The sequence below is a fragment of the Nerophis lumbriciformis genome, linkage group LG12 (genome assembly GCF_033978685.3).
Source record: "Nerophis lumbriciformis linkage group LG12, RoL_Nlum_v2.1, whole genome shotgun sequence".
Classification (NCBI taxonomy): domain Eukaryota; kingdom Metazoa; phylum Chordata; class Actinopteri; order Syngnathiformes; family Syngnathidae; genus Nerophis; species Nerophis lumbriciformis.
In genome coordinates, this window is record NC_084559.2 from 19,425,269 (window position 1) to 19,438,734 (window position 13,466).

Below are 13,466 nucleotides of genomic sequence, written 5' to 3' on the forward strand. Positions count from 1 at the left end.
CCTGGCATTGAGCAGGAAAGCATTTATGTGGTTTTAAAGCATTGAGGAGATACAATTTAAAATGAACCTCTATAAATGAGAACAGACTTTGAACAAATACCCCAGTCAGTAAGGTTTTTAGTGGACAGTAAAGCAATTTCACTTCATTTTATATACATTCATTTATTTGTGTTGGGCCACAATAAATTTAGATAAACACATTTTAATGGGACTGTGTCGTAGGGCTGCACCATTATGGCCAAAATAATAATCACGAATATATACTAGTGTTGTAACTATACCAATATTTTGGTACCGGTACTAAAAATATTTTGATACTTTTCGGTACTTTTCTAAATAAAGGGGACCACAAAAAAAATTGCATTATTGGCTTTATTTTAACAAAAAATTATGGGTACATTAAACGTATGTTTGTTATTGCAGTTAAGTCCTTAAATAAAATAGTGGACATACAAGACAACTTGTCTTTTAGTAGTAAGTAAACAAACAAAGGCTCCTAATTAGTCTGCTGACATGCAGTAACATATTGTGTCATTCATCATTCTATTATTTTGTCTACATTATCAAGGACAAGTGGTAGAAAATGAATTATAATTCTACTTAATTCTATTTACTGTTAATATCTGCTTACTTTCTCTTTTAACATGTTCTATCTACACTTCTGTTAAATTGTAATAATCACTTATTCTTCTGTTGTTTGATACTTTACATTAGTTTTGGATGATGGGTATCGATCCGATACCAAGTAGTTACAGGGTCATACATTGGTCATATTCAAAGTCCTCATGTGTCCAGGGACATATTTCCCGACTTTATAAACATAATATACATTGTTTTTAAATGAAAGAAGATTGAAAGTTGTTGTTATGATCCGTTGCCCGGATCATGTTCTGTTTGTTTTGGACTCTCTCAATTCCTGTTTGTGCACCCTTGAGTTTGTTTTCTGTTACCATGGGTGCCAATTGGTTGCAGCTGCCTTTGATTAGTGTCTGGGATGCTCACCTGCTGCCAGGGACTAATCAGAGTGCTATTTATTCCCGTTTCTTTCCACACTCAGTCTGGCTTCCTAGTTTGCTACTCGCAACAGGTAACGACGGTTAGTTTTTTGATTCCTCTTGATATGCTAGTTTCCACGCTAGGCACTATAGTTTTTTGATTCCTGTTTTATACACTAGCTTCCACGCTAGACTCAACTTGGCTCTGTCTTCCAGTGCTATGTGCACACTTTGTTTTTTTCCCTGCCTGATTTATTGTTATCATAAATCATTTTCCTACCTGCACGCTGTTTAGGGAGAAGTACAGAACGTCAATAAACCTTAAAGGCACTGCCTTTGCGTGCCGGCCCAATCACATAATATCTACGACTTTTCACACACGCAAGTGAATGCAAGGCATGCTTGGTAAACAGCCATACAGGTCACACTGAGGGTGGCCGTATAAACAACTTTAACACTGTTACAAATATATGCGCCACACTGAGAACCCACACCAAACAAGAATGACAAATACATTTCAGGAGAACATCCACACCGTAACACAACATAAACACAACAGAACAAATACCCAGAACCGGGACGCTACAATATATCAAAACCGCGCCCCCCCACAATTCGCCCCCCCATTTTCCCCACTGGATGCATTAAATAATGTAACAACGTTTTCCATAATAAATCAACTCAAGTTATGGAAAAAAATGCCATATTTATTATTGAAGTCACAAAGTGCATTATTTTTCACGCAAAGGCAGTGCCTTTAAGGTTTATTGACGCTCTGTACTTCTCCCTACGTCCGTGTACCACTCCGTACAGCGGCGTTCTAAAAAGTCATACATTGTACTTTTTGAAACCGATATTACATTTTAAAGCATTTTTCAGCCGATAATATCGGCAGTCCGATATTATCGGACATCTCTGGAAAAGAAGGGTTCTAGCGGGAACTCTCGTTCAACCCTTTTTCGATTACGCATGCACCTCCTGGTACCCTAGCACCTCTCAAATCGAAACTCCAAACATCCCAGAACAAGCTAGTCAGATTACTTCTAGACCTCCACCCCAGATCCCACCTCACTCCTACCCACTTCTCCAAAGTGGGCTGGCTCAGGGTGGAGGACAGAGTAAAACAACTTGCACTGAGCCTGGTCTATAAAATCCGCTACACCTCCCTGATACCAAAGTACATGTCAAACTACTTCCTTAACGTAAATGACCGCCATAACCACAACACCAGGGGGAGCTCCACTAACCACGTTAAACCCAGATTCCTATCTAACAAAGGTCTTAACTCATTCTCTTTCTATGCCACATCAATGTGGAATGCACTCCCAACAGGTATAAAAGAAAGGGCATCTCTATCCTCCTTCAAAACCGCAATAAAAGTACACCTCCAGGCAACTTCAACCCTAAACTAACACCCTCCCCGGATTGTTAATAATCAAATGTAAACAATCAAATACTTTTCTTATGCCTTCTGATCTCTCTCTCTCTATGTCCACTACTTGCTGTACATATCCTACCTAGTCAGACCTACACTGTTTCAATGTTCATTTCTCTGTTCTCAATTGTTGATGACTGATGATAACAACCAAACCTAACCAACACCCCGAATTGTAAATAATGTAAATAATTCAATGTATACACCCTGATGATTATCTTGTGTGATGACTGTATTATGATGATAGTATATATCTATATCATGAATCAATGTAAGTGGACCCCGACTTAAACAAGTTGAAAAACGTATTCGGGTGTTACCATTTAGTGGTGAATTGTACGGAATATGTACTTCACTGTGCAACCTACTAATAAAAGTCTCAATCAATCAATCAATCAATCAAAAGCAAAAGAAAATTTCTAAAGATATCGGCTTTACATTTCATGTTTTTTCCTAACTTTTTCTCTCTCCCAAAACTTCCCCCCAACCCTCCTCCACAGAAACAAAGTCGCTGATTCATTCCTGAAACATTACCATGATAATCTGCACCTTTTTTGTACAGGAACGAACAGAAAGTCTATTTGAGGGTCCTCTCATGACAAAATAGACAATTGTGTCTGCTTGTAAACGGGTTCTCTCATCTTGTGTGTATTATTTTGGCTTGACTTCATCTGTAGAAATATCTTGCAATCTTCCATTAAAAGCACAAAAAGGCTGTACATTGCAACCAAGACATATCCTGTCTTGACCCAAAGTGTCCGTTGGACTAATCCCATTCTGCTCTGCTATGTGATTGAAAACGTCTCCCTAAGGACAGCAGTACCTCACCCTCGTGTCTCTTCAGGCTGAATCTGCGTAACCTCACATGTCAACTCTTAACGAGGAACCGAGCGCAGAATCCGTCTTAATCCAAGACAAAAACAAGGACATCTTGGAAATGTCCACAGAGACGCCAGACTCATCACCGGAGTCTAAACAAAAAGTTAAACAAACGTAACATAAAACCTGGATGAGACTCGAAAGAAAGTCTGTTTTTTAAAAATGTAAGTTTGCTCGGTGGGGAACCTGAAAGTTGGATTGCCAGATATTTTGGTGCAGCTGGTGAACAATATCAGGTTTGTTGCGTGAAATCAAATGTTTTCATTCCACTTCCTCTCCTTAACTGTTTATGTCTGTTTTTTTTTATCAGTTGGCCCAACAACGCTTAAATGAATGACATGAACGTTCTGTTTGTCTTTATCATTTATGGAATGTTTCCTGTGACGATCACGTCTACATTGGCAAACAATTTGATTACCAAAATTAGAATTTCGACTTGGGAGTCTATCGGCTTTATTGTGAGCAAAAATGTGGGTTATGAGAATCCCCGCCAGTAGTAATGAAGAAAACGGAAATGCTGATTATCGGTCCTGCTAGACACCGACACCTATTTAATAATACCACCTTAACATTTGACAACCAAACAATTACACAAAGCGACTCGGTAAAGAATCTGGGTATTATCTTCGACCCATCTCTCTCGTTTGAGTCACACATTAAGAGTGTTACTAAAACGGCCTTCTTTCATCTCCGTAATATCGCTAAAATTTGTTCCATTTTGTCCACTCGCGACGCTGAGATCATTATTCATGCGTTCGTTACGTCTCGTCTCGATTACTGAAACGTATTATTTTCGGGTCTCCCTATGTCTAGCATTAAAAGATTACAGATGGTACAAAATGCGGCTGCTAGACTTTTGACAAGAACAAGAAAGTTTGATCATATTACGCCTATACTGTATATACCTTTATATACTTATAAACATACCTATACTGTATATACCTTTATATACTTATAAACATACCTATACTGTATATACCTTTATATACTTAGAAACATACCTATACTGGCTCACCTGCACTGGCTTCCTGTGCACTTAAGATGTGACTTTACTACATGGTCTAGCTCTATCCTATCTTGCCGATTGTATTGTACCATATGTCCCGGCAAGAAATCTGCGTTCAAAAGACTCCGGCTTATTAGTGATTCCCAGAGCCCAAAAAAAGTCTGCGGGCTATAGAGTGTTTTCTATTCGGGCTCCAGTACTATGGAATGCCCTCCCTGTAACAGTTAGAGATGCTACCTCAGTAGAAGCATTTAAGTCCCTTCTTAAAACTCATTTGTATACTCTAGCCTTTAAATAGACCCCCTTTTTAGACCAGTTGATCTGCCGTTTCTTTTCTTTTCTCCTCTACCCCCTCTCCCTTGTGGAAGGGGGGGCACAGGTCCGGTGGCCATGGATGAAGTGCTGGCTGTCCAGAGTCGGGACCCGGGGTGGACCGCTCGCCTGTGCATCAGTTGGGGACATCTCTGCGCTGCTGACCCGTCTCCGCTCGGGATGGTCTCCTGCTGGCCCCACTATGGACTGGACTCTCACTATTATGTTAGATCCACTATGGACTGGACTTTCACAATATTATGTCAGACCCACTCGACGTCCATTGCATTCGGTCTCCCCTAGAGGGGCTGGGGGGGTCACCCACATCTGCGGTCCTCTCCAAGGTTTTTCATAGTCATTCACATCAACGTCCCACTGGGTTGTGAGTTTTTCCTTACCCTTATGTGGGCTCTGAACCCGAGGATGTCGTTGTGGCCTGTGGAGCCCTTTGAGACACTTGTGATTTAGGGCTATATAAATAAACATTGATTGATTGATTGAGTAGTTGGCGTCCTGAATGTCACAGTGAACCTCGTCAGACCCGACCAAAACATCCTGTGTTTCACTCGCTAGCATTAGCTCCTCGCAAGCAAGACATAACTATGTTTTTCCAACTAAGGGTTGGAAAAAAGTGAATGTGAAGGAGTTTGCTGAGAAGAAAAAGCGGATGATGTTCACTAAATACAAGTCAATTATTTTTTTACTCTGGGACCACATTAAGACAGAACAATGACAGATTTTTTTCCCAAAGACTCTCCCTCCTTAGCCTAAAAACTTGCTCAAAAAGGGTGTTTTAATATATATATATATATATATATATATATATATATATATATATATATATATATATATATATATAGTACAGGCCAAAAGTTTAGACACAACTCCTCAGCCTTCCCGGTAAGGTTTATTCAGGTGTACACTGGATAGACGAACCTCGGATTCAGGAGGAACAGTGTGGTTTTCGTCCTGGTCGTGGAACTGTGGACCAGCTCTATACTCTCGGCAGGGTCCTTGAGGGTGCATGGGAGTTTGCCCAACCAGTCTACATGTGCTTTGTGGACTTGGAGAAGGCATTCGACCGTGTCCCTCAGGAAGTCCTGTGAGGAGTGCTCAGAGAGTATGGAGTATCGGACTGTATGATTGTGGCTGTCCGCTCCCTGTACAATCAGTGTCAGAGCTTGGTCCGCAGTAAGTCGGACACGTTTCCAGTGAGGGTTGCACTCCGCCAAGGCTGCCCTTTGTCACCGATTCTGTTCATAACTTTTATGGACAGAATTTCTAGGCGCAGTCAGGGCGTTGAGGGGATCTGGTTTGGTGGCTGCAGGATTAGGTCTCTGCTTTTTGCAGATGATGTGGTCCTGATGGCTTCATCTGGCCAGGATCTTCAGCTCTCACTGGATCGGTTCGCAGCCGAGTGTGAAGCGACTGGGATGAGAATCAGCACCTCCAAGTCCGAGTCCATGGTTCTCGCCCCGAAAAGGGTGGAGTGCCATCTCCGGGTTGGGGAGGAGACCCTGCCCCAAGTGGAGGAGTTCAAGTACCTAGGAGTCTTGTTCACGAGTGAGGGAAGAGTGGATCGTGAGATCGACAAGCGGATCGGTGCGGCGTCTTCAGTAATGCGGACGCTGTATCGATCCGTTGTGGTGAAGAAGGAGCTGAGCCGGAAGGCAAAGCTCTCCATTTACCGGTCGATCTGCGTTCCCATCCTCACCTATGGTCATGAGCTTTAGGTTATGACCGAAAGGACAAGATCACGGGTACAAGCGGCCGAAATGAGTTTTCTCCGCCGGGTGGCGGGGCTCTCCCTTAGAGATAGGGTGAGAAGCTCTGCCATCCGGGAGGAGCTCAAAGTAAAGCCGCTGCTCCTCCACATCGAGAGGAGCCAGATGAGGTGGTTCGGGCATCTGGTCAGGATGCCACCTGAACGCCTCCCTAGGGAGGTGTTTAGGGCACGTCCAACCGGTAGGAGGCCACGGGGAAGACCCAGGACACTTTGGGAAGACTATGTCTCCCGGCTGGCCTGGGAACGCCTCGGGATCCCCCGGGAAGAGCTGGACGAAGTGGCTGGGGAGAGGGAAGTCTGGGCTTCCCTGCTTAGGCTGCTGCCCCCGCAACCCGACCTCGGATAAGCGGAAGAAGATGGATGGATGGATGGATGGATATATATATACATATATATATATATATATATATATATACAGTACAGGCCAAAAGTTTGGACACATCTCCTCATTCAATGTGTTTTCTTTATTTTCATGACTATTTACATTGTAGATTGTCACATCAAAACTATGAATGAACACATGTGGAGTTACGTACTATTCTACAGTTAGTTCAGACAGCAAAACAAACATTTAAATTGGACAAGGAGCGGTCACATAAAGACTTTAACGACTCCACTTCATTTGCTTTAGAACCCAATATTCTGCCTAGCAGACAAACTCTGACTTGTGACCAAGAAATAAAACCCGAATACTTGAATCAGTCAACACTGGAAAAAAAAAGTGTTTTTCAGTTCTACAATTTTGAGCGTTGCGGAAATGATCAAGCAGCCTAGTGTGATTTAGCTTGTACTTAAAAATGAGTGCTTGACATACCTAAAGTTTAGGTACAATTATCAGGGGCTGTCTGTGTGATAGAAGATAAGAGTGGAGTTGTTGTTGTGCTTGTGTGAATGTGGCAAAAAACATTCTTACCAAACTCGCTGGCACACATGTGCTCCAGCATGGCATCTATTTTCATTTCATCGTCACAGGGAGGGCAGATGGGGGAGTAACCTGTGGACAAAAGATAGGACAAAGTATGTAAACAAGATGGTAAGATATGGACAAAAATACATATCCTGATATCCATCACAATATGATGTTTATTTCTTCAATTTAAAAACTTATATAAATAAATAACTAATTATATATATATATATATATATACACATATATACTATATATATATACATATATATTGTAAAGTAAATCTGAACAGCCGATATGGGCATCTACATCAACTATATGATTAGCCTGAGGAGCTGGACAGGACGAAAAAAATAATATATGTATATATATATATATATATGTGTGTATATATATATATATATATATATATATATATATATATATATATATATATATATATATATATATATATATATATATATATATACATATATATATATATGTATATATATATATATATATATATATATATATATATATATATATATATATATATATATATATATATGTGTGTGTGTGTAAATATATATATAAATAAATAGGTAGTTGTGTATATATGGTAAATGGGTTATACATGGTGGCAGAGGGGTTAGTGCGTCTGCCTCACAATACGAAGGTCCTGAGCAGTTTTGGGTTCAATCCCGGGCTCGGGATCTTTCTGTGTGGAGTTTGCATGTTCTCCCTGTGACTGCGTGGGTTCCCTCCAGGTACTCCGGCTTCCTCCCACCTCCAAAGACATGCACCTGGGGATAGGTTGATTGGCAACACTAAATGGTCCCTAGTGTGTGAATGTGAGTGTGAATGTTGTCTGTTTATCTGTGTTGGCCCTGCGATGAGGTGGAGACTTGTCCAGGGTGTACCCCGCCTACTGCCCGATTGTAGCTGAGATAGGCTCCAGCACCCCCCACGACCCAGAAGGGATTAAGCGGTAGAAAATGGATGGATGGATGGGTTGCACTTGTATAGCGCTTTTCTACCTTCAAGGTACTCAAAGCGCTTTGACACTATTTCCACATTCACCCATTCACACACACCTAACCACGACCCATCATGGGCAAGGGTGAAGTGTCTTGCGCAATGACACAACGGACGCGACTAGGTTGGTATAAACTGGGGATTGAACCAGGAACCCTCAGGTTGCTGGCACGGCCACTCTCCCAACTGCTCCACGCCGTTCCATACATAAGGAATTAGGTATGAATGAATGATACAATCACATGTTATTTGAATTAAGTGCAATCAACACTTTAGGTTGAATTAACAAGAGGAAACCTGCTCTGCTCACATTTTCATCATTCAAGACATTTTCAAAAAAAATACAGTAACCAACATTTTTACAGTAGATTTAAATGCTACTTTTGCTATTGTTTTTCAACATAAATTTAATACAATATTCATATCAACAATAAAGTCAAAGCAACATCTCTTCAGGTTGAATGAACAGTGGGTGTATCTGAGAAATTAAGTTCAACCAAATCTTATCAGATTCACCCTTGAGTCTGCTTTGACACAAAACAGACATTTGTTGTATTTTTTTTCCATCTTGGACAAATCAGTTAAATTTAAAGTTTAGAAGTCTGAAATTTGGCCACATAGTTTTAAACATGTATATATATATATACATATATATATATATATATATATATATATAGTATATAAAATCTATCTATATATATAGTATGTAAAATAGCATCACGGCAGTTATTCCAAATAAGAGATATTAATTTACTATACACTTTCTCCCTTAGCCCATTTTGGTCATTATTGACTCCCATTGTAACACAATTGTTTAAATATACCAAAAACCTGACATGCCAACGTGCTTTCATCACAAATACTAAACAGACCTGAGCATCTCCCTTCCAAATACTAGAAACAATTGTTTTGGGTGTAACTACTCATTTCAACCACTGGTTAATGCGAGAGACACAGCATTCTTTTAAACACAGTGTTTTAGCATAGTTGTTTATCCATCCATCCATCCATTTACTACCGCTTGTCCCTCTCGCAGAGCTTATCCCAGCTGCATTCAGGCGGAAGGCGGGGTACACCCTGGACAAGTCACCACCTTGTCACAGGGCCAACACAGATAGACAACGTTCACATTTAGTGTTGTCAATCAACCTATCCCCAGGTGCATGTTTTTGGAGGTGGGAGGGGCCTATCCCCAGGTGCATGTCTTTGGAGGTGGGAGGGGCCTATCCCCCGGTGCATGTCTTTGTAAGTGGGAGGGGCCTATCCCCAGGTGCATGTCTTTGGAGGTGGGAGGGGCCTATCCCCAGGTGCATGTCTTTGCAGAGAGAACCCATGCAGTCACAGGGAGAACATGCAAACTCCACAAAGGAGTCGAACCTGGGACTTTCTCGCTGTTAGGCATGAGCACTAACCAATGCTCTCCCGTGCCGATACCTAATCTCAAATATTTCACATTTTGGGAAAATTTTGCATATTTTGTGTTTTTCCCATGATAAAAATAGTTGGGATTTTGTTGTTGTTGCTGTATTTGTTTTGTTTTTTACAAAAAGATAATAAAACATTAAAAAACAAAACATTTTTTTATAAAAACCTAATATTCATGGATAGGTCTGAAGCTGCTGAAAGATTTGAAGTGTTTAACGTTTTAAAAAAAAACTATGTAGGACAAACTTATAACACCTTTATAAGTTTGTCCATTTTTCGGCAAGGAAGAATAGTGTGAGTTCTTGGAAAAACTGCCATTGTTCCAAATATAATAATGCATCAAAATCAATGTTGTTTTATGTATCATTGACCGAATAAAGGCTGAAATTGCCACTTCTAAAGTGTTCCACCATGCAACCCATTTTTGGAAATAATGCATATTTGTTGTTTTTCTCACACCAAAAAAAAAACGTTTTTCACCATTTGGAACATTTTTCTTTTCATCACAACGTGGTTTTGAGATAACATTAGTACTTTTGTCGCATTTTACCACCGTACTAGTCTTCATGCAAACTTATAACACCTTTATAAGTTTGTCCATTTTTCGGCAAGGAGGAACAGTGTAAGTTCTTGGAAAAACTGCTATTGTTCCAAATATAATAATGCATAAAAATCAGTGTTGTTTTATGTATCACTGACCGAATAAAGGCTGAAATTGCCACTTCTAAAGTGTTCCACCATGCAACCCATTTTTGGAAATATTGCATATTTGTTGTTTTTCTCACACCAAAAAAAAACGTTTTTCACCATTTGGAACATTTTTCTTTTCATCACAACGTGGTTTTGAGATAACGTTAGTACTTTTGTCGCATTTTACCACCGTACTAGTCTTCATGCAAACTTATAACACCTTTATAAGTTTGTCCATTTTTCGGCAAGGAGGAACAGTGTAAGTTCTTGGAAAAACTGCTATTGTTCCAAATATAATAATGCATCAAAATCAGTGTTGTTTTATGTATCATTGACCGAATAAAGGCTGAAATTGCCACTTCTAAAGTGTTCCACCATGCAACCCATTTTTGGAAATATTGCATATTTGTTGTTTTTCTCACACCAAAAAAAAACGTTTTTCACCATTTGGAACATTTTTCTTTTCATCACAACGTGGTTTTGAGATAACGTTAGTACTTTTGTCGCATTTTACCACCGTACTAGTCTTCATGCAAACTTATAACACCTTTATAAGTTTGTCCATTTTTCGGCAAGGAAGAATAGTGTGAGTTCTTGGAAAAACTGCCATTGTTCCAAATATAATAATGCATCAAAATCAGTGTTGTTTTATGTATCATTGACCGAATAAAGGCTGAAATTGCCACTTCTAAAGTGTTCCACCATGCAACCCATTTTTGGAAATATTGCATATTTGTTGTTTTTCTCACACCAAAAAAAAACGTTTTTCACCATTTGGAACATTTTTCTTTTCATCACAACGTGGTTTTGAGATAACGTTAGTACTTTTGTCGCATTTTACCACCGTACTAGTCTTCATGCAAACTTATAACACCTTTATAAGTTTGTCCATTTTTCGGCAAGGAAGAATAGTGTGAGTTCTTGGAAAAACTGCCATTGTTCCAAATATAATAATGCATCAAAATCAGTGTTGTTTTATGTATCATTGACCGAATAAAGGCTGAAATTGCCACTTCTAAAGTGTTCCACCATGCAACCCATTTTTGGAAATATTGCATATTTGTTGTTTTTCTCACACCAAAAAAAAACGTTTTTCACCATTTGGAACATTTTTCTTTTCATCACAACGTGGTTTTGAGATAACGTTAGTACTTTTGTCGCATTTTACCACCGTACTAGTCTTCATGCTGTGTCTTCAAGTGATACAAGAGAACAGACTGGTTCACATCGGTAGCCACGTCTCATTGCCGGCTTTGCAAATTATCGTTGTTCGGTCGGGGTGACTTTTTTTTATTCCAAACCAAAGCCAAACTAAGCAGTTCCCAATCCTTCTTTTTGGCACCGATTCCTTGCTTGGAGCAATCAGGTAAAAACAACGCAGCCGAGAGAGAGAATACACAACCGCTACACAAAGCATGGCTGTCAGTGATTGACAGCTATTAAGACCAACAATTGCATTCCGTCGTCAAAATTGGGGAGGCCCTGAATGGGTGGGGGCCACTAGGCAGGCCTGGTTTTATGACATATATGGTTATATCGCACAGCACTACAAGATGGCATCGAAACAAAACAAACTACCTTTGCAAACTACATTAGGACTAACACTATTACTGGCAAATTAAACGTCTCCATAATCCATACTTGCCAACCTTGAGACCTCCGAATTCGGGAGATGGGGGGGTTCAATAGAGAAGTCTGATCTACAATATTTGCAGGCAGCATACCTCTTCCCCTTCCAGCTGTCCTGGATGAACTGAAATTATTTTTTCCAATCATTTTGGAACTTGCAAGCGTACTTCTTCTTCTTCTTACTCGTCGTCGCCGTGTCTCTTCTTCGTTCTTCTGCTTCGTCTCTGTTATGTTTTTGGACATTACTACTTGCCGTAGTTTTGGAGCAATGCATGATGGGAATCCGGATGTTGTGTGTCAGTGTATTAACGTGCCGGCTGGAATAAACACACGCTGAAAAAAATAGCTCCGTGCCTGCCTACTTTATGGGTTATCGATCAACCTATGGATAACGGAGACATATATAATAGTCTCCTTTTCGGGTGAGAGAGGACGCTAAAGGCAGTGCTTTTAAGCCACGCCCCCAATATTGTTGTCCGGGTGGAAATTGGGAGAAATTCGGGAGAATTGGCAAGTACCGGTATGCCATAATCATCATTAATGCCTGAATCTTGTAGTTCAGGTTCAAGCATTATTTGCACAACACAAAAACCATGTGGAACATCTTGCAATGCTCCCAAAATTGAACTGTAAAATATCCTGGTTTTGCAGTAAATTGGGGTTTTTTTGTAGTTATTTCCTGTTTTTTTGCTAACATGGCATTGATAAAAACAAGAATAATATAACTTCTGGATTTAGAATTCAATTTCAAATCACTTACACTTAGGGATAATATCGGCAGTCCGATATTATCGGCCGATAAATGCTTTAAAATGTAATATCGAAAATTATCGGTATCGGTTTCAGGATTATCGGTATCGGTTTCAAAAAGTAAAATGTATGACTCTTTAGAACGCAACTGTGTAAACGGATGTAGGGAGAAGTACAGAGCGCCAATAAACCCTAAAGGCACTTCCTTTGCGTGCCGGCCCAGTCACATAATATCTACGGCTTTATGCAATAGCCATACAGGTCACACTGAGGGTGGCCGTATAAACAACTTTAACACTGTTACAAATATGCGCCACACTGTGAACCCACACCAAACAAGAATGACAAAGACATTTCGGGAGAACAGCCACACCGTAACGCAACAGAACAAATACCCGGAACCCCTTGCATCATTAACTCTTCCGGGACGCTACAATATACACCCTCCGCTACCACCCCCCACAACCCCCGCCCATCTCAACCCTCCTCCCCCACCTCAACCCCCATCTCCCGAATTTGGAGGTCTCAAAGTTGGCATGTATGCCCTAGTACAGTGGTCCCCAACCACCGGTCCGTGGATCGATTGGTGCTGGGCCGCACAAGAAAAAAAATTACTATTTAAAAAAAAAATTTAT

The 13,466-nt window shown here is 40.3% G+C and overlaps 1 protein-coding gene across 1 annotated transcript in view; it reads right to left on the reverse strand.

Moving 5' to 3' along the window:
• sfrp1a (secreted frizzled-related protein 1a) overlaps positions 1–13,466 on the reverse strand; it is a 41,883-nt gene that overhangs the window by 15,471 nt on the left and 12,946 nt on the right. Inside the window, exon 2 of the mRNA XM_061986048.1 lies at positions 7,327–7,407. Within this exon, the coding sequence (XP_061842032.1) occupies positions 7,327–7,407 (81 nt within the window). The remainder of the gene's footprint in view (positions 1–7,326; positions 7,408–13,466) is intronic.